This window comes from Anabrus simplex, chromosome 1 (genome assembly GCF_040414725.1).
Source record: "Anabrus simplex isolate iqAnaSimp1 chromosome 1, ASM4041472v1, whole genome shotgun sequence".
NCBI lineage: Eukaryota > Metazoa > Arthropoda > Insecta > Orthoptera > Tettigoniidae > Anabrus > Anabrus simplex.
The window spans coordinates 1,252,407,792-1,252,430,211 of record NC_090265.1 but is presented as its reverse complement, the minus strand read 5'-3'; the positions used below and the strand labels follow the sequence as shown (position 1 = coordinate 1,252,430,211).

The window sequence follows — 22,420 nt, the reverse complement described above, 5'->3', positions numbered from 1 at the left end:
ATCTTAAGAAATACGTTCATTGAGGGCTATATGATGATTATTTAAAATCGTTTGATAACGTTTTTCGTTCTTCTTTCTGTAATGTTGTCAGACATCAGCAGCTCTAATATGCCTCACAGAACTATTTTGTAATCATACTGATATGAAGAATGATGACATGTGAGGTACGAGTACTTCAGAATTCTTTGGAAGTTATTTACAATGTATTTAGTAGAAAATACCTTCTACTTTATCTACTTGTATAATCAACTTCATCATCATTGTGTCCTCAACACGCAGGGCAATATGGAAGTAGTATACTGGCTATCTTCTTTGAGCCTAGTGTTTGATTTCATGAAGAGTTCGTCTTTGTCTGATGATATCAAGAAATGCTGCTCTAGGTTTTCCTCTGGATATTCCACCTTCAACACATCCTTCCAGTAGCGCGGTGCACCAACTGAAGTGTCTTATCAGATGATCGATTAAGTTAAGTTACCCTTTCCTCAGTGATGTCAACGAGGCTGAACCTCTCTTGTATTAGAAGAAGTGCTTCTTCATTATTTTTCCCTTCTGTCCCAGATATTCGCAACAAACGTCACCAATACCACATCTCAAATGCTCTTAATCCATTTTAAAGGTTTTCCACCTGATCCGTTGATATAATATTATATGTGTAGTTCTTTTTTATCCCTTTCTATTGTGCTCATCTACTTAGAATGGAATTAATTTATAAATTGTTTCCATTCAATGCGACAAGTTGTTCTTCCTTTAGTTGAAAAATGAGGTTCACAAATGCCAGGTCCCGTACTTAAGTCCGCAATTCTCATAAACTTCGTTTTCAAACGCACACACATCCGTAACACTAAAAATTGAAATTTAAATTTTTGATTTTCTTTACCGAGGAAAAATATTTAAATGTTGTTTGAGTGGCGTTCCATTTGAAAATATATTTATCAACTACATGTTCTGAAACTATATTTTTACTGTAGGTCTAATATTGTGTACTTCTATCTTGGTTGTGTAAACAAAATCAGAAAGAAAAGGAATCCATTTAGAAACTGCAATTATTTTGATAAAAAGATAACCAGTACGAGTGTTTTTATGTTGAAAACGTGATAATGGCGACGGGATCTTCAGTTTTACGTGGAACAATAGGGACATGGCTTTTCCGTTTTTAAAATCTCACACAGGGTGGGTTGACCGTGCATCCGGGAGCTAGTGAGTTCGAACCCCACTGTCGGCAGCCCTGAAGATGATTTTCCGTGGTTTCCTATTTTCATACCACGGCAGCTTCCTTCCCATTCCCAGGCCTTTCCCATCTCATCGTCACCGTAAGACCTGTCTGTGTCGGTGTGACGTAAAACAAATTGTAAAAAATGAAAAAATAAAAGAAATCTCATATGGAGTGGCTGGGATTCGAACCTCAGCCATCTTGGTGAGACGTCAGTGACAATGCCACTGTTTTGATAAAGAAAATAGACTGGGTAAAGGGGAATGACAGTATTTTGTCTTTTCAGTAGGAAACCCAAAGGTAAAATGTTTGAGATTCATTGCCCTATGAAAACAATGATAGTTTAGTTGATGCAGCAAACATCTTCTTGTCTCCAGGTAGTGGAAGGAGCCCATCCAACTCCAACAGGACAGAACGACCTGCGATAACACAGAATGCAGTGGAGATGCGCCGCTCCTACCCACTGAACCAACCGCTGGTAGTATCTGTACTTCTCATCGGATTGTTCCTCATGCTGGCAATCATGGCCTTCGGATTCTACCTGCTTTACCAGCAGAGGTAATTCCTATTTTCATTCTAACACAGTAAGTCCCTGGTGATTTATTCCACTAGTGTTTAAAACAGGGCGACCTTTAGTTATGCATGCACGGCTCCTATGAATTTTAGTTATATCTAAGGGTTGTTATGTTAACCAAGATTTTGAACATTCCTGAGATTCCTTATTTGTAATCTCACCGATATTTAGTTTCTTCTTCATCTTCTCCTTCCTGGTCACTTCACCAACTTCTTGGAGTCGGCGCTTGTTGGGCATTTGACCTAGTTTTACGGTCAGATGCCCTCCTAAAGGTTAACACAAACACTCATTGCTAAGTTACAGGAATTAATCATACGCAGTTAAAATCTCCGGCCAGGTTGGGAATCGAGCCTGGGGCCTTATGAACCATAAATCAGTACGTTGACTATTCAACCATGTTACCGGACTCCAACTGGTATTATTACTAGTAAAATGACTGGTCAAATGTTATGAAATCGTTCTCCTCTCAACAAACCCAATTTAGTGTCACCGCATTCTTGATTCTACGTACCCATTTTACTTTCAGTGCTCTTCTGGAACACCACATTTCAAAAGCTTTTATTCTCCTTCGTTCTGACCTAGACATTGTCCATGTTTCTCTTCCATACAATGCCAAGCTCCAGACAAAATGTCTTCAAAATCTTTTTTCTAATCTATATATTAGTCTTTGAAGTGACAAAATTTCCCTTCTAGCTTCTGCTAGTCACCATTTTATACTTTCGTTACTTCTGTCATCATTAATTATTCTTCTACCAAATATTTTTTAAATTTCCTTTAAAACTTCATTTCCCGATGTAATATTTCCTGTGTCACCTAACTTTCTTCGACTGCATTTCATTAATTTTGTTTTGTATTTATTTATCATCACGCCGCCTCTGTGGTGTAGTAGTTAGCGTGATTAGCTGCCACCCCCGGAGGTCCGGGTTCGATTCCCGGCTCTGCCACGAAATTTGAAAAGTGGTACGAGGGCTGAAACGGGGTCCACTCAGCCTCGGGAGGTCAACTGAGTAGGGGTGGGTTCGATTCCCACCTCAGCCATCCTCGAAGTGGTTTTCCGTGGTTTACCACTTCACCTCCAGGCGAATGCCGGGATGGTACCTAACTTAAGGCCACGGCCGCTTCCTTCCCTCATCCTTGCCTATCCCTTTCAATCTTCCCATCCCCCTACTAGGCCCCTGTTCACCATAGCAGGTGAGGCCGCCTGGGCGAGGTACTGGTCATACTCCCCAGTTGTATCCCCCGACCAAGAGTCTGAAGCTCCAGGACACTGCCCTTGAGGCGGTAGAGGTGGGATCCCTCGTTGAGTCCGAGGGAAAAGCCGAACCGGGAGGGTAAACAGATGATGATGATGATTTATTTATCATCACCTTGTACTTCTTCTCCAAGACTGTATCCATACCATTCAGCAATTTCTCCAGATCTTCTTCACACTCAGATAAAATAACATTATCATCAGAAAACCTCAGAGTTTTGATTTCCTCTCTTTGTGTTGTGATCCATTTTCCAATTTCTTATTTGACTTTCTTTACCGCATGTTGTATAGAAACACTGGAAGGGAGAGGGGTCGAAATGCAGCCCTGCCTCTCTCCTTTCTGGATTGCTGCTTCCTTTTCATAGCTTTCGATTCTCATTACTGTAGACTGATTATTGTACGGATTGTAGATATTTTCCTTTCACGGTATTTAATCCCGATTAACTGCAAACTCTCAAATAGCTTGGTGTAGTCAACGTTATCGAAAGCCTTTTCTATCTACAGATGCCATGTACGTGGGTTTATCCATCTTAATTAGATTCTGTAAGATCAGATCTAAAGTCAATATTGTTTCACGTATTCCTTCATTTTCCCTGAAGCCAAACTGATCTCCTAATTCAGCTTCTACTTATCCTGTTTGTATTCCTTTAGTGAGCTTCTTCCTTAGAAATACTTTGAGGTTAAGTGAAGTTTGAAGGTAACGGATCTCGTGAGAAGAAAGTTGTCAAAATAGAAGGGATATAATATGGAATGTGATTTGTTTGCTGCTGGTCTTTTAAGGAAACCTTTCAACAATATTTCATTTCATTTGCTTCATATTTCCGAGATTTTATATTATTTTTCGGGCAAACGTGAATTCATATTTCCAGAGATTTTAGGTCTTAGAATTCCGAGCCCTACTGATATAGTGTGTGGCTGAAAACAGTGCTGCTCTGCGTTTAAACACACATAAAAATACCAAAGTAATGGTCATAAGCAAACATGTCATTCAACTTGATAACAGCTGGCACATTACTAGAGCAATTCCAACACTTTAAATATCTCGGCAGCGTACTTGATCAGATCTCGAACAATACTGTTGAAATTAGCTCCCAGATTGAACAGATAAAGACTGCATTCAAGAGAAAGAGCAAACGTCTCTGTAACACGGATTTTAAGATCAATCTTCGCTACCGATGTCTGCTCAGAATATTATGGGTTGGCATAATAAATAACACTGAATTACTCCAACGCCTGAACAAAGAGCTAGAGGTCATACACACCTTTAAAAAGTAGAAATTTGAGTACTTTGGCCATTCCAATCGAGATGATAAATATAGACTCCTTCAGCTTATCTTACAAGGTAAAAGTGAAGGAAGGAGAAGTAGGGGAAGAAGGAGAATATCTTGGCTACCGAATCTACGAGAATCGTATGGGCTCAGTACCCCCCCCCCACTCTTTTCCGAGTTGCTGAGAACAAGAACCAGATCGCCGTGATGACAACCGACATCCAATGAGGATATGGTACAAGAAGAAGAAGAAGAAGAAGAGAAGAAGGAGAATAATAATAATAATAATAATAGAAGAAGAAGAAGAAGACTGGTAAACTATTGTGCTGCCATTTTACATTAGGTTTAATAGGTCTTAGGAGGTCGAGAGTATAACTTTCATATTTATCTGAAAATAGTCTATGAACGTAGTCTGGCTCCTTGACTGAAGTGTAATGTGCTTAGGATCAGACAAGCTCTGATTCAATTCCCGGCCGGACCGAGGATTTTAATCACCTCTGGTTAATTCCTCTAACTCGGAGTCTGGGTGTTTGTGTTCGTCTTAATAAACATCTTTACATAGAGCACATCACACTACAAACCACAGTAGAAACACGCAAGAGTGAATACACAGTTTCGGCGTTTCGAAGGGCATCCGACCGCTAAACTGGGCTAAATACATACCATAAAAAGTGCTGAGCCGAGGTAATCGCGAAATGGCGTGGAAGAATAGAAATCGACTGACGTTAAGGGAGATAAAACACTTGGTTACTAATGGCTCAAAAGTTGCTTTTATACTGGTTATTTATGCGAAATTTTCGCAGACCTCTTTTGCTCATAGACACGACCTCAATTTTAGAGGACATTAGCGTACTTTCCACCCATATCTTCTGCCTTATTGTGATTCACACTGTTCCTTGGCCTCTTTTATGAGTTGAGGTAGTGTTAAGAACACTTTTCTTGGACTTGAGAGTGACTGGCGCCGGTCTTGCCGGGCGCGACTACATTCTTCACAACAACAGCTGCCAGACTGGCTCGGCTGCTTCTTGCGCTCCCACGGCGCTCGGGTGCCGCTCTTCATTCATCGTAAGAGTCGAGACTTCCTGAAAAACGCATTGCAATAATTAACGTCATCTCATTACGTCTGGTCTTTAAACAGACCCTCCATGTTTGTCTTCACCCTTGCGCCGCCATAATTACCGTCTATTACACGCTGTCTTTCGAGAGAACTGTCTGAGACTAGCGTGAAACTGTTATAATGCAGTGTTCACGAGCTGAACTGAACTCACGTGTAATATTCCATTTCTTAATTTTCTTCTGAAATGGGTATGGCTTGTTTTTTTTTTTTTTTTTTTTTTTTTTTTTTTTTTTTTTTTTTTTGCAAGTTGATTTACGTCGCACCGATACAGTTAGGTCTCATGGTGACGATGGGACAGAAAAGGACCAGAAGTGGAAAGGAAGCAGCCGTGGCCTTATTTAAGGCACAGCCCCAGCATTTCCCTGGTGTGAAAATGGGAAACCACGGAAAACCATCTTCAGGACTGCCGACAGTGTGTCTCGAACCCACTATCTCCCGAATACTGAATACTGTCAGCACTTATGCGACTGCAGCTATCGAGTTCGGTCGTATGGCTTTCCGTGCCCGGCAGTGTCCGAGGACAAGTTCGGCTCGCCAGATGCAGGTCTTTTGACTGGACTTCCATAGGCGACCCGCGCGTCGTGATGAGGATGAAATGATGACGAAGACGACACATACACCCAGCCCCCGTGCCAACGCAATTAACCAATTAAGGTTAAAATTCCCGACCCTGCCGGGAATCGAACCCGGGACCCCTGTGACTAAAGGTCAGCACGCTAACGATTTAGCAATGGAGGCGGACAATTTTCTTCTGGATCGCAATTAATAGCGTGTCGAATTTTGTTATAAATATTGCGCCTGGACACAGAGTGCAGATGCAACCCTCTAGTCACACATTTATGTCGATATGACAACCCTCGCTTACAATAAGATGAATATTAAGTTATAACCATGAATGGCGTTGGTGTTATAATACATTTTACCGATCTCCCATTGAGACGAAGAAGATTTGGATATGATGGGGATACTGTGGGAGAAATAGTGAAACAGTAACGTCGGTAGTCATTGGACTCTGAATACGTCGAAAAACGACCTTAAATTTCTTTTCACTTGATCCCGTGAATAAATACATTATACTTACTACTATTATTAACATGTTTTCTCTCCGTACCCTAAAGGGATACGGTGTGCCTCCTAGAGGGGTACGCTCCCCCTCAGGCCGAAGAACCTAGCGAGTTGGCCGTGAGGTTAGTGGCACGCAGCTTGTGCTTGCATTCGGGAGATAGTGGGTTCGAACCCCACTGTCGGCAGCCCTGAAGATGGTTTCCCGTGGATCTCCATTTTCGCAATAGGCAAAGGCTGGGGCTGTTAATTAAGGACACGGTCGCTTCCTTCCCACTCCTAGCCCTTTCCTATCGCATTGTCACCGTAAGACCTATCTGTATCGGTGCGACGTAAAACAAAATAAAATATAAAATAAAAATCACGCCAAGGAGATTTGAAGCGGTGATTTGAGGTGCGGAGATGGTGAGAGGGGTGGTGGCCATGGCCTATAAAAGGCTCTGTCCCGACATTTACCTTAGTGCAAGAGAATGTGAAACCACGGAAAACCATTCTCAGGACAGCCGACAGTGGGAACCAGCCGCTGTTGTGTTCAAGACCACCCAGCTCGGTCATCATTCTTACATGCATCGTCATTATAGACATTCATGCCTTTCAGTCAATCAATAAATCAGATACCGCAGGGCTGTCGGTCAGATGACAGTTTCCCTATTTTTCTTTTTACCTACTCTTTTCTTAAATGATTTCTAAGGAGTTGGAAATTTATCGAACATCTCCTTAGGTAAATTATTGTTCAGTTTGCAAGGCGTAGTGAATTAACTAAATGGTTCCACAATACTCTGTTTGCAACTAACTCTATGGTCCAGTTTAGTACGAAGCCTCTTATTTTTAATTCATTAAAACCTGAGTCTATCCATAGTTGTGTTGATCTTCTTCTGCTTCTCTTATCCTCTATGGCCGAGTTCATTATTCTCCTGGGCTCTCCCCCATTCACTTCACATGACGTGCCAACACCAAACCTGATTCTCACGTATAGCTTCATTCATCAAGTTCATTCCTTACTCATCATCCAGATGATTTTTCTAGTAAAATTTTTCTTTTCTTATTCTTCTACTTGGTATGCTTATCCGCTTCCGATGTTGGCGATCAGCATGGCAACACATCGTAAAAGTTTCCTCCGAGCTTGTACTGAACCATACCCTCAAGATCTTCAGCCAAGAAAAATAAATAAAATAAGCATGGGAAATGAACATAGAATAATTCAAACAATCACGGAAAATAAGCATAATACAGTATAATTTATTTCCGGGGCATACTTAAAATTATGTTGGAAAATAATTAAGTATTACTTTCAGGTGAGTGCTTTCTTTCTGATATCAATCTCCTGAGGAGTCGTGGCTGTTCCTACTACGATTAATATTAACCTGTTTATGACAACGGGGCCGTGATCAGGAACAGTGTGTGTACCCAGCCTCTTGATATCAGTTGGAGGGCTGTCTGATATGAGCCAAGCTGGTGGCTCTGACGGTAGATCATTGGTCTTCTGAGCCCAACTTGGTGAGTTCGATCCCAGCTCATCTCGATGGTATTTTAAGGTGCTCAAATACGCCAGCCTCGTGTCGGCAGATTTACTGCTACTTGAGAAAAAATCCTCAAGGAAAAAATTCTGGCAACATGGTGTCTTCTAAATTCTAAAAGTAGTTAGTGGGACGTAAATAAACAGTAATATAATATTATTATGCCTGGCATGATAGTCAGCGAACACGGCCTAGCAACCTAAACGGGGAGTTGTTACGCGAATATTAAAAGATCTCAAAGCCATCTGGTTGGTTGGTTGGTTGGTTGGTTGGTTGGTTGGTTGGTTGGTTGGTTGGTTGGTTGGTTGGTTGGTTGGTTGGTTGGTTGGTTGGTTGGTTGGTTGGTTGGTTGGTTGGTTGGTTGGTTGGTTGGTTGGTTGGTTGGTTGGTTGGTTGGTTGGTTGGTTGGTTGGTTGGTTGGTTGGTTGGTTGGTTGGTTGGTTGGTTGGTTGGTTGGTTGGTTGGTTGGTTGGTTGGTTGGTTGGTTGGTTGGTTGGTGTCGCTAATGACTTTATGTGGTACCTCTAGTACTAGTGTTAAATTATCGTGACACTGTTGAGTGTGCTGTGATGTTTGTCAGCATACTGTCGGTTCATGAATCCCGTAAGTCAGCTGTGAAATTCGTTGTTGTTTGTAAAAATGGACTCTTCTTAGTAATAGAAGAAAGTTGCACCATGAGTAAAAAAGTCTGGTGGTATGTTTATAATTGGCATATGCAAGTCACAAGTTCAGTAAATACACGGTAAATCCGCCAAATCTTATGGCGTAGGCTTCATCAAAATTGTTACTTTCACTGATCCATCTATCAATCTCCGTTTCGTTCGTAGTTTTCTCAACATGAACGTAAATGATGTAAAGTTGATGCTAGAAGCACCATTCATTATACAACTATCCTCTGTGGTGAATGATGCAAAGGTTCCATGTGTAGAGTTTGTTAGTCCTTGCATTTCAGTGTCCTTGGCAGGCCGATGTGTAACAGCATTTTGACTTGGCGAGGAAAGCAACGTGACAATATTCTTCTCCCCATTTCCCTTGTGACCTTCTTCAGTGATGCCTAGCCTATCAGAGAGCTAATACGGGGTCTACTGGGGATACAAAAAGGATTTGGCCTGAAGACTCATACGATTTCTTTTTCTTATTCCACCGCGATGTGTGTCCCATATATGGGCTTGGTCTAGCTTTACAGCCGGATGCAATTCCTGAACTAACCCTATGGGGAGAGACGTATCCATATATTACGTAATTGTATGGTGGTTGGTAGTGTGGTGGGTTGTGTGTGAATGAAGATATGTACCATTGAGGAAAACACGTACAACTAATCCCTAAGCTATAGAAATAGAGGAATTACCTATAAGTGAATGGAAATGGAGCCAGATACTCTTGGAACCGAATGCGACTACGCTAATCACTCAGCTGGAGAGGTCGAGGACTCGCACATAAGGTAGAAATAAACAGTGATTTGTGCATGACTCGTTCTACTATAACATACTTGTTCTCGTATGTGCTCGGTTCGCACTCGGGGAGGAGTATTTTGTGGAAGATAACTCAAAAAAGAATATTAGCATGGTATGGCCACGTCGTGAGAATGTATGAAAGGTGGTGATAGACGTGGAAGTTCATGAAGAAGAGCGAGGTCGAGGAGACGATGGAACGACTGTATACGAGAGTACTTGGGGCACAAACAAGAGGCCAGGAATGGTGCACGAGACGGAAGAGAACAGATGAGAGAAATGCAAAATGCTTGCCAGAAAAGTCACTTCACATAGTCGAGAAGAAGTAGTCGAAGATAGTGGAAAGTACAAAGTACAAGTGTAATCTAGTCAGTAGCTGATTATTCATGTATGTGAAAACTGAAAACCTGAGATTGGTTACTATTCTTTAGAACAAAGCATAAAGTAGTTATCTGGTCGTATGAACAATACTGTACACCACCAGAAGAACAGCAAAGAGATACTCATTTAATTTCCGAGAGATGGTGTGCATGGTTTTGTCCTGCCGGGCTGAGTAGCTCAGGTGGTTGTGGCCTTCTGACCACAACTTGGCAGGTTCGATTCTGACTCAGTCCGGTTGTATTTGAAGGTGTTCAAATACGTCAGCCTCGTGTCGGTAGATTTACTGACACGTAAAATAACTCCTGCGGTACTAAATTCTGGCATGTCGGCGTCTCCGAAAACCATAAAAGTAGTTAGTGGGACGTAAAATAAAAAATAGTATCGACGGCTTTTGTTCAACACATTAGCTGAGTAATTAGCATACCGGTCATCAGTTCAGAGGTTCCCAGGTTCGATTCCCAGTCCGGTCGAAGAATTTAACTAAGTATGGTTCATTGCTTTGACTCGGGGACTGAGTGTTTGTGTTCATCTTAACACACTACTCTACATTTACACACAACACTACTAACCACCACAGGAACACACAACAGTGAATGCATTCGTCCATATAGGGTTGGCGTAGGGAAAGGAATTCGGTCGTAAAACTGGGCCAAATCCATATCATTGCTAACCTCAATAAATTGAGGGAAAGGCCAAGAAGAATAATAAAAAGAAGGGGGAAGTGTGCATGATTTCTGTTACATGAGCAGATTGAACGTGTGCTATATTTTCATTGTTGTCTCGTGTTATGTTTGCAGTCGCTACCTGAAGCGGGCATGTTTACGAGGTGCTTACCAGCGCGCTCGGGATGAGATGTCATCAGCCCTTGTCGGTACCGCTGTGACCCTCGACTCCTTGGAGGGAATGGTGGGACCGTCTTCATCTTCGGGGTCTCGCAACAAGACGAGCAGTAACACCACCAGCTGCAGCAAGTGCTGATGTCCCTCGTTTGAATTGGCTTAATCCACCAGAGGATCGCTGTGATATCCGATCCAAATTGCGATTTTTAAGACCCGATAATTTATATTTATATAAACATAATAATGGTTACCATTTCTCCAGTGAGCATATTTATCCTTTTTACCAGAGGCTAGCATCTTGATGATGCAATGCGAGACATCTTTACATAAAGATATCCTAAGTATGTTTGAAATGTTCCGGAATTGTCGCTATAGAACGTAAGATATTGAGTTTACAATCAATATTATTCTCTGCCTACAAGAAAGCTACCTTGAAATGACCTGAAGCCCACACGCCGCGATCCATTAAAACAGCATCAACAATTTCAGTAGCTATTATTTCCAGTTTGCCAGCTCGGCGGTGTAGGGGTGGCATGCCCACCTCTTACCCGGAGGCTCCAGGTCCGATTCCCAGCCAGATCAAGTATTTTTACCTGGATATGAGGGCTGGTTCGAGGTCTACTCAGCCTACGTGATTAGAATTGAGCTATCTGACGGTTAGATAGCGGCCCCGGTCTAGGAAGCCAAGCATAACGGCCGAGAGGATTCGATGTGCAGGCCTTCGGACTGAGTAGTGGCAGCTTGGTAGGCCATGGCCCTTCGGAGCTTTTGAGCCATGGTCTTTTAAAATTATTATTCATAGTTTAACTTTGGAATAGTAGTTTACTCTTGCATCCTTTCCTGCATTCAGAACCAAGAGGTAATAATTAATCATTGACGTACAAAGACACCCTCGAGCTGTCCTTACAGAATGTCAGGGAACTAAATTTTGAAATCAAACAGAGAAGAGACATACACCGCGACTTAAAAACACAAATCAACTTGTAGCAACAAATTAAGCTACAAGTATTAACACTTTCCTGGAAAATTTATAACACAGGTTATGCACCAAATGGATGATCTGGCCACGTGGGTTTCCGAAAACAGAAATAGTTCCATCTGCCTGTCTTTTGTTACTGAGTACACATAAGTATTACGGTGCTCGCTTATGCCTTTAAAGGCGGGTTATTTAATAATTACCAGCCACGAATTGACGATTTTATAATTTCCTTGTTAATGGACTCTTCACGAGCTGGTGTTAAAGGAACATAGTTCATTAAGATTTCGAGAAGAATCAGTACCTGCGAGATATTTCGCGTGTACATTGTCCACAGTGCACGATTTTTCAGGAAGAAATATTGACTGAAAGAAGAAATGGATGGGAATCTGTGAGTGAGTGTGTTTAAAGAGATAAGATCTTCAACGAGTAGGCTATCAACAAACTAATTGAATTGATTAATCATATCTCTAATTATTAATTATATATGATTGTTATTATTATTTTAATAAACTTTTCAGAATTATAAAGCAAATAAAGACCTTCTTTGCATGTTCTTTTCCTATTACACGATTCCTTCTTATAAGCACTTAGGCCTAAGTTGCGCGGAGAAGAGAAACATTTACGCAACAGCATACCCCCTCTGTGTCACTAAAATTGAATTAGTTCACATTTTGGTTGTAATTTGAGCTTTGTAAATGTTTGTACTATTCGCTATCTTATTTCATTTTCCGAACGAGTTGGACGCGTGGTTAGGGTCGCGTAACTGTCAGTTTGCAATCGGGATATCGTTGTATCGAATCTTACTTGAAGATGTTTTTCCGTGTTTTCCCATTTTTATAGCAGGCAAATGCAGGGACTGTGCCTTAATTAACGCCACGGCTGCTACCTTGCCAAACGTAGCCCTTTCCCATCCTTGCGTCCCCAAAATCCTTTGATGTGTTAGTGCGACGTTAAATCACTGGCAAGTTATTTCATTCGAGGGACTTCACCGACGAAGTCTGTTTACAAGTTTTTCAGTTGAAACTGCAGATTTAAGCGATTGTAAAAGTCAATATAGGAGTGAATGTACAGCGAATATTTGACTGAACAGTTGTTTGTGAGGCATGCTTTACATACTGTCCTGATGAGACAGGCAATTTAATAGCTCTCATTCGATCCCGGACCATGACATCATTCAAAAAAACATCACTATGAGCAATGTACCATGCCTCAGAGACAGAATCACGATGCTATCACAGTTAAAAGACTTTGATAAGAATATCGTGGTGGGCTTGCGAGGAACAGACTGATTGTTTAGAAAAGTCCTAACTTATTAGCATTTCAGACAAGTCAAAACATGCTATTTTTAAACACACACACTGCAACATACCGGTAAGTTTATGCGCCCTTCATACTTCGCTTTCTTCTTTTTGTATCCAAATATGTTTAGGTCGAATCGACAGAGGTAGGTCTTAGGCGACGATGGCATATGAAAGGGCTAGGAATGAGAAGGAAATGACCCCGGTCTTAATTAAGGTACATCCCCAGCATTTGCCTGGTGTGAAAACGGGAACCAACGAAAGACCATATTTAGGGCTGACGACAGTTGGGTTCGAACCTATTACTTCAGGAATGCAAGCTGATAGCTACGTGACCCAAACTACACAGCTCGTGTTCGATGCCTTTTGCTTTTATAAAAATATTCGTTCCAATGTAGTGATCTCATTCAATTTCAGGTTGACCTCGATGTTAAATTTCATACTGTTGAAAGGAACACAGATTACCAACAGAACATATGTTGGCTGTATTGAGGGATTGCAGGATCAGAGAAAGGTTATTACAGAAAACCAAAGACATTTGTGTTGAAAATCGGGCCACCGTAAGAACTGATGGTAGAATGAGTCCTTGGTTCGATGTACGGTACTTTCTGTACTTAGAGAAGTTTGTAATCTTTCATCTTCTTTGTTGATAGTACACATGTGTCATTTACTGCAGAGTATAAAATATCAGTGATGGATTCAGTTCAGTGGAAATGTAATAAACAAGTTAGGCCTTGCCGACTACTTGGTTTTACTGGCAGACTGTATTGAAAGTCCGCAATTTATTGCAATAATGTTAATGTTATTTGCTTTATGTTGCACTAACTACTTTTACGGTTTTCAGAGACGCCGTGGTGTCGGGATTTAGTTCCGCAGGAATTCTTCTACGTGCCAGTAAATCTACTGACACGAGCCTGACGTATTTGAGCATCTTCAAATACCACCGAACTGAGCCGGGATCGAACCTGCTGAGTTGGGGTAAGAAGGCCAGCGCCTCAACCTTCTGAGCCACTCTGCCCGGCAGTCTAACACAATATGAAAATGAGCATTTCGAAGACTCGAGTGATGACAGTATAAAAGAAACCTAAGAGGACTGAATGTCACGTTGGGGATAATAAAGTGTAACTCGTGTAGTCTTCCTTGGAATTCAAGACAAATTGGGCAAATATTCGTTTATAGGAAGGGGAGTTAGGGATTGGAATAACTTACCAAGGGAAATATTCAATAATTTTCCAATTTATTTGCGATCATTTAAGAAAAGGCTAGAAAAACAACAGATAGGGAATCTGCCACCTGGGCGACTGCCCTAAATGCAGATCAGTAGTGATTGAGGATGGTAGTATATTAGGTGAAACTGAATCAAAAGGCTCACAGTTGCGATCAAGAGTATTCTGTAAGAAATACATCTTTCTTAAGACATATTTTTCTCTGCGTGACTGAAAGCTGGATGTGCTCGGGATATCTTATCCGTAAGTTTGTCATAACAGACATGCATTTAGCAGGAATGATTCCTGGTTCAAACATGGTAAAAATGGCAGGAGGGTACTGGTAATGAGGAGATAAAGACTACGTTAGGAATGACTGGATGGAAAAATGTGTGCTTTAAACCAATTTTGGAGGTGGTGTCATATAAGGCGAATGAAGGAGAATGGGTATGGTAATCCATACCCGAAATTCGAACCGGGGGCTCTCTGAACCAAAGGTCAGTATGTAGACAATTCAGCAATGGAGTAACCGCAGAAACATACTGGACTTGTCCATGGAGGGTGAGAGAAGTAGAAGGAAGCCAATGTGACGATGATTAGACTCCGTTTTAAGATAAAAGATTTAGAACTCAATGAGGCCACTGTGGTAGTTGCAAATTGAGAATTGTTCAGGCCCATAGTTTTGACAAAAAGGTTGCAGACTTAATGATAAAAGGTATAACAGTTTATAATGAAGTATGTATTTATGTATTACACCTGTCCCGAGGTCGGCAGAGTATAAAATTTAATTTCAAAAATAAATATTTGGATGGAAATCTTCCGGATGAGGAACTTCGGAAATCGGTCCCGGGCATCGAAGTCCCATCCTCCCTACTTTCACTGGCAAAACGGCTACGCTCAAGAGCATACGGGTCAATGGTCTGTTCGCAAGTAAGGTGCTCGATAATACAAAAGGAACCCACTATATCTGAGTAAGAAAAATGGTTTGTTCTCAATCCAACACATAATTTTAATAAACTGATAGAGTCTCCATGAAAAATCGATACACACGACAAAATGCCATATTATTAAACACAAAAAAAAATCAGTTATATGGGAAATGCCGTCAAATGTATTATCAGTCTTTATCACTTCTGAATATCATTTTGGCATTCGCAGATCAGCTTATTAACACTGGGCACATATATCTTGCAAGCATCAATCAATAGGTCTCTGTCCCGTTCTCTAATATCGGTACCCGCAGGTGTCCGCTATTTTAATACCTATCAACACGTAAATTATACAAAAATAAAAAGATGGCATTCCCGTGAGAAAAACAATATGCTTGACAAATCGTAGTATTAGGATATTTCATAAAATACATTTTCGCACATTTTCCCAGTCATGAAAATCATGCCGTTGTTTGTCTATACTAATATTATAAATAGTAAAAATGTGTTTGTCTGTAACGAATAGACTCAAAAACTACTGAACCGATTTTAAAAATTACTTCACCTATAGAAAGCTACATTGCAAGTCAGCAACATTGGCTGTATTCTATTTTCAAAACAATTCGAGGTGGGGGGCACGGTGGGGGGGGGATATAAAAATAATAGGCTAATATAGGCAAAATATCGAATTTGTCGTATAAAGACGAGACAAAGCTCAATTTAATCCTCTTGACGCAAGGAACAAAACTCGGTAAGCCCTACGGGCCCGAAAACCATGTTTTAAGCAATGAACTGCCGTAACCATGGCAACGTCAGCTCTAGGATTCTACAGCAGCGAAATTATCTACAATAAATAAAAAAAACCTAACATGTTACAGACATGAAAATTGATATTTGGAATCCCCTTTAAAAATAAAAGAACACAAATATTCGTTTTCAGAAAATCCACTTAAGGGGGAAGGGTGCTAAAAGAAGTGAGGAAGGAGTTGAATTATTTACGTTAGGATACATATATCTCAAAAATGAATTACAGACTTTAAAATTGGTATATGGAATCTCATTTAAAAATGAACACACTTTCTTGCAAAAGCCACTTAAGGGGGTGAAAAGAATAAAAAAAACGGGTGAATTTTTAAAATGAGTATCTTCTCCCAGACGTAATTTTTATTTCATTTTTCTGTCGCTTTTCTCCAGGCAAATAATCATTTATGGATACCTTCAATATAATTTATCTTCCTGCGTCACCCATATCGTTATGGGTTCATTCCTCATCATTACTATTATTAGCGTCATCATCATCATCATCATATTCTTAATCTGTCGGAAGATTTACTGCTAATTAGAAGAACTCCTGCAGGACTAAATTCCGGCATCTCGGCGTCTCTGAAAACCGTAAAAGTAGTTAGTGGGACGTAAAACAAATAACATTATTATTGGAGGAATTAACCAAGCGCGCTTAAAATCCCCGGACAGCTGGGATTCAAACCGGGGGCCCTCCAGTACTCTGACCATTCACCCAAGCAACCGGCAGCTATTTTACAAATAATATCAAATTGAAATTGGTGTATATTTACACATACCGTGATATGTCAGTATGTTAATGATAGCCAATGCAGTTTGTCACCTATTGGCCATACAAAAATATTGCTGGAATTATCTTCATTCTAATTTAGTGATCTCATTCAGTTTCAAGTTGACCTCGGTATTAAATTACATGCTGTTGATACCTGAAGAGTCTGACACGTTGTCCGGTTAATCAAACCCATTCAGTCTTGTATATAAACACGTTTCCTTGTAGAGTAATGCGTGCACGTTTTACTTCATGGCTTCACTTTCCGTACGGGGATAATCTATGCAAAACACAGGCTTCTTCATGTGCAGTTCAGTATTTAACAGAATTTCCTGTGATTGATGAGCGATAATAACAAGACCACCAGTGAACTACTCTCAACGATAGACACATTTATAATGGCGCTTCTAGATTGTAATGATGCCTTTCACAGTAATTATTAGCATGTTCTCAATTTCCGTTACATGTCTGAAACTCTCATTCATTGTGTTACATGTAGGGAAGAAAACTACTCCCTTGCTCTCTGTTCACCTTTGATCGGAGTAGAACTTGGCGTAGAGTAAATTCATAGAGTTTTTATTCTTTTTAATTTGTTTTACATCAGCTGTTGTGCTTAAGAGCTCCTGGAATATAAACTGTACGTTTTAACCTTTTCATTCCCAGATATCATCTCTGCTGATGCACGTCCCATCTCAGGTTATTTTGGATATAGGCTAGCTAAAATAGGCTAATATTTATTGCACATTTACAACAAATTACAAAGTTTTGGGACAAACATGAAACTAAAACATTGTCTCTTCACATTTTCATCGGAATTTCACGACTGTAGGATAAATTTCCATGCACTGATGTACATCATATGAGCAGGCTGATTTTCTGCTTCCTCCTCCCCACCTCCAGATAAATAAAGAAATCGTTCACTAAGATATTATCTTTCTTTTTTTTTTTTTTTTTTTTACAAGTCGCTTTACGTTTTATGACGACTACGGAATGGAAAAGGCCTACGAGTGGTTGGGACCTGGTGTGAAAATAGAAAACCACAGAAAATCTTTCAGGGCTCCCGGCAGTGGGGTTCGAACCCACTACTACCTCCCGAATTAAAGCTCAAAGATGCGCGCCCCTAACCGCACGGCCATTTCGTTCGGAAAGTTATCATCCTCACTATCCTCGATATAGTCAGACTCATCATCAATACCTAAATCATCTAAAATGTCACTTGCGTCAAGGTTTGCTCACTAGTGGACGCAGCCATCTTGTGCGACTGAAGAAAGCTGTCAAAGAATAGGGCAAGAACAAGGGAAATGGACCATACGACTAAACACGGGACTGGCGGAGAGAGCGAAATTTGAAATACGAATTAACGCGTGGTTGGGACAGCGGAAGGCACGCAGATTTCCGTGTTAACTCGGGAGTGGGAGTGAAAAGGTTATGACCCATTTCATAGGTTCCAATCTGAGAAACAGTCAAACAAGAATTCTGATATTTTCTCATATATTTTCTCATCTTTTATCATATACTACGGAAAGATGCAAACATAATATAAATTTATCTGTCTTCCGTTAGTTCATCATGAACAGGGATGTAAATAGCAACACATTTTTCCTATCTTTCTTCCTTAATCTGTTTACCCTCCTACCCTCCAGGGGTGATTTTTTCCTCGGACTCAGCCAGGAATCCCACCACTACCGCCTCAAGGGCAGTGTCCTGGAGCGTGAGACATTGGGTTGGGGATACAACTGGAGAGGATAACCAGTACCTCGCCCAGGCGGCCACACCTGCTATGCTGAACAGGGGCCTTGCTGGGGGATGGGAAGATTGGAAGGGATAGACAAGAAAAGGGGAAGGAAGCGCCTGTGGTCTTAAGTTAGGTACCATCCCAGCATTTTCCTGGAGGAGAAGTGGGAAACCACGGAAAACCACTTCCAGAGTGGCTGAGGTGGGAATCGAACCCACCTCTACTCAGTTGACCGTCCGAGGCTGAGTGAGCCCCGTTCCAGCCCTCGTACCACTTTTCAAATTTCGTGGCAGAGGCGGGAATCGAACCCGGGCCTCCGGGGGTGGCAGCTAATCACACTAACCACTACACCACAGACGCGGACAACACAATTTTTAAAATTCAAATTTCTTTGGTAACTTCAGGTACAATTTTCGCGGTAGACATTAGTTTATGAGTTATAATATTTTTCTGCAAAGTAATAATAGCTGTACCTGCTATTAAGTCAACTATAGCAAATATGTATTTCGCCCCATTGAAATGGACTGTCAAAGAAAGGAAGATTTGGAGTTTGGTAGTGCCATCCTGCCTACTTATATTTGTGCCAAAAGTATTTTTGTAAGTTTTGATTATACCTGTTAAACAGGAAAAGAAGTCTATTTTGATTGCTCTAGCTTTTATGGTTTCTAAGACAAGTGTACCTTGCTTGTTGTTTTAAGGGGCGTAACATCGAAGGTCATCTAATGATTAGTGCAACTAATGATTAAAATATGGCACTTCCAGAATGTTAGATGTCAGCTTAGGAGGAGTATCACTTGCGTCGGCGTATTTAAATAACTATTCAGAATGAACTATTATTATTATTATTATTATTATTATTATTATTATTATTATTATTATTATTATTATTATTATTATTATTATTATTATTATTATTATTATTATGTCCGACTCGTTGGCTGAATGGTCAGCGTACTGGCCTTCGGTTCAGAGGGTCCCGGGTTCGATTCCCGGCCGGGTCGGGGATTTTAACCTTCATTGGTTAATTCCAGTAGCCCGGGGGCAGGGTGTTTGTGCTGTCCCCAACATCCCTGCAACTCACACACCACACATAACACTATCCTCCACCACAATAACACGCAGTTACCTACATATGGCAGATGCCGCCCACCCTCATCGGAGGGTCTGCCTTACAAGGGCTGCACTCGGCTAGGAATAGCCACACGAAATTATTATTATTATTATTATTATTATTATTATTATTATTATTATTATTATTATTATTATTATTATTATTATTATTATACCATTTTGCTTAAAGATTTGGAGTTTGCTAGCGCCATCCTGCCTACTGCTGGAACAGGTAGAGAGTTTCAAGCATTTAGGATGTGTGTTCTCCCAGGATGGTAAAATGGTAAGTGAGATTGAATCAAGGTGCAGTAAAGCTAATGCAGTGAGCTCGCAGTTGCGATCAAGAGTATTCTGTAAGAAGGAAGTCAGCTCCCGGACGAAACTATCCTTACATCGGTCTCTGCTTTACGGGAGTGAAAGCTGGGTGGACTCAGGTTATCTTATTCATAAGTTAGAAGTAACAGACATGAAGCAGCGAGAATGATTACTGGTACAAACAGGTGGGAAAATGGCAGAAGGGTAGTCGGAATGAGGAGATAAAGGCTAAGTTAGGAATGAACTCGATGCGTGAAGCTGTACGCATAAACCGGTTTCGGTGGTGGGGTCATGGCAGCCAAATGGAGCAGGATAGGTTACCTATGAGAATAATGGACTCTGTTATGGAGGATAAGATAAGCAGAGGGAGACCAAGACGACGATGGTTAGACTCAGTTTCTAACGATTTAAAGATAAAGAGATATAGAACTAAATGAGGCCACAGCACTAGTTGCAAATAGAGGATTGTGGCGATATTTAGTAAGTTCACCAAGGCTTGCAGACTGAACGCTGAAAGGCATAACGGTCTATAATGATGTATGTATGTATTGTGCCCTTTTCAAGGCATGCGATGCGGTATTCTTCTTGTTGGATTGTTGCGCCGGCTGCTCCTGTAAAAAAAATGACATCACATGATACCTACCGCTCATTGTAGACTCTTATCTTCTCAGGGATAGTCACGCCCATCGGCTTTCCTCGGGGTTGACAGGCCACACACGATCGGGGGTGAGGAAATGAAAGACGAGGGGTCAACTAACTACTAAAATGACGGTACCAAGAGACTGAATTAGATTTGAATAATTAAAATGGTTTATTAACAAAGTGCGCAAATTATGTGAATAAATGAAATGAAATTAAATTAAATTCAATAAGGTTACTGGAAAATATTACAATTCAAATATCCTCAACAAAAATAAAACATCTGCCTTGAATGAATTCGACTGAAGGTCAATAAAATTTGAATAACACACATCACCATCGAACTGGTGCCTCTTATGTCCGAGACACAACCACAACAGACCACTGGTCCACAATATACAGCCTTTGAATAAAACACCATGAAATGCATTTAAATCGAATCGCAAATAACTGGACTCGCATAACATTAAATAATTAATTTAATTAATCACACTGATTTCAAAATGTGGATGTCCTAAGCTTGTTGACACCAAGTTCAAATTAAGTTGAATATTACCCAACTGTAAAAATATTATTGTGTCCAATAACCATAGTTAATAAAGGAAAATCCATGAACACGGTATCTCATTACCATATTATTTCTTAGCCACAAACTTAAATAAACATTGGCTGAACCAAGAAGAGTTATCAAATCAAACATTCACTTATTTAATTAATTTACACATTACTAGCTGTGATAGCCTGGACACTTTACAAATGAAATACAAGAAGTTAGGCCAAGTGCCTTAGTTTTACCTTATTAAATGAATTTCGACCCTTTTTACAATAGTAATTTTATTTACCTTGCCGCTGTCTGTATTTGCACAGAGAATGATTAAAATTATATGGCATCACCATTGATGGAGGCAGATTCCATCTTGTCTACTTATTTTACGGCACTTATGACATAGCTTTTTATCAAAGGTCGAATCATTTATCTAATTAAACTTTTATAGTGGGGTTCAACGGTTTTGTGATTTACGATGTCCTAGAGCATAAATGTTTACTTTGATTCTGGATATGAACGATCTGTTGTCTTGCTAACCTAACACATGATTATTTACAAAAATGTACATGACAATGGAGTAACCATAATGCTCCAAAAGAAAACAAAATAAATTTAAAATAACCTAACTACTCCTATCTTATTTACATCATTTAAATCATGAACCATCTTTCACGTACCTTCTGTCACTATAAAAAATATATTAAAACACGGTGACAAAAATATCCACAAAAAGAAAAAGAAAGCGTTAAAGAAAAATCCCAACAATGGACGTGATCACTGCCTATCAAAATTTAAATAAAATACGCACAAATAAAGATGCAGCAAAAATCGTGATCAACCAGATTTTAAAATACAAACAGGGTGAACTTGACGGCAATCTTGTGACATCAGACATAAATGTCTGGGCATGACCTCTCACAACTTTCAAGAATTCTAAGAATATCACACGTATTCATGATTACAATTAACTTGCAAATTATACACATTGCTTGGTCAGTCTGTTCCATGTCTCAACTTGGCCTTTGATTTGCATATTTCCGAGTGATATGTTCGTCGCTGGAAAATTTATAAATATGTAAGCCTTCTACAATGTCACATATATCGTCGAAGACTTAACTATGCTAGTTAAATTATTTACTTCTCAATTCACATTCATCTCATTATTCTCAGAGTGGCATTTACTTGCCAATGTAGCCTCACTCATTTGAATACGGGCCAATCTTTAATGATGCACTGTGTCTTACGCATTCATTATTTTACGACACCATACTACAACATGGTCCTCAAACTTCATATTTTCCATTTTTCAATTGCTATCATCAGGGGTATTACTATCTCTTTGTTCATCTATTTGATTATATTCATTCACTTGCCATGAATTATCAGAATTGACCTGCAATGGTTTCCCTATCCTTAGTTATT

At 40.2% G+C, this 22,420-nt stretch overlaps 1 protein-coding gene across 2 annotated transcripts in view; it reads left to right on the top strand.

Moving 5' to 3' along the window:
• Positions 1–12,174, top strand: part of LOC136878020 (uncharacterized) — a 283,166-nt gene extending 270,992 nt beyond the window's left edge. Inside the window, exons 6-7 of one of the 2 annotated variants that reach the window (XM_067152051.2) lie at positions 1,592–1,768; positions 10,630–12,174. In XM_067152051.2, coding sequence (XP_067008152.2) covers positions 1,592–1,768; positions 10,630–10,810 — 358 coding nt within the window. In that variant the 3' untranslated portion in view covers positions 10,811–12,174. The remainder of the gene's footprint in view (positions 1–1,591; positions 1,769–10,629) is intronic. The other variant, XM_067152052.2, reaches the window with a different exon arrangement.
• The last annotated feature ends 10,246 nt before the right edge of the window (positions 12,175–22,420 follow it).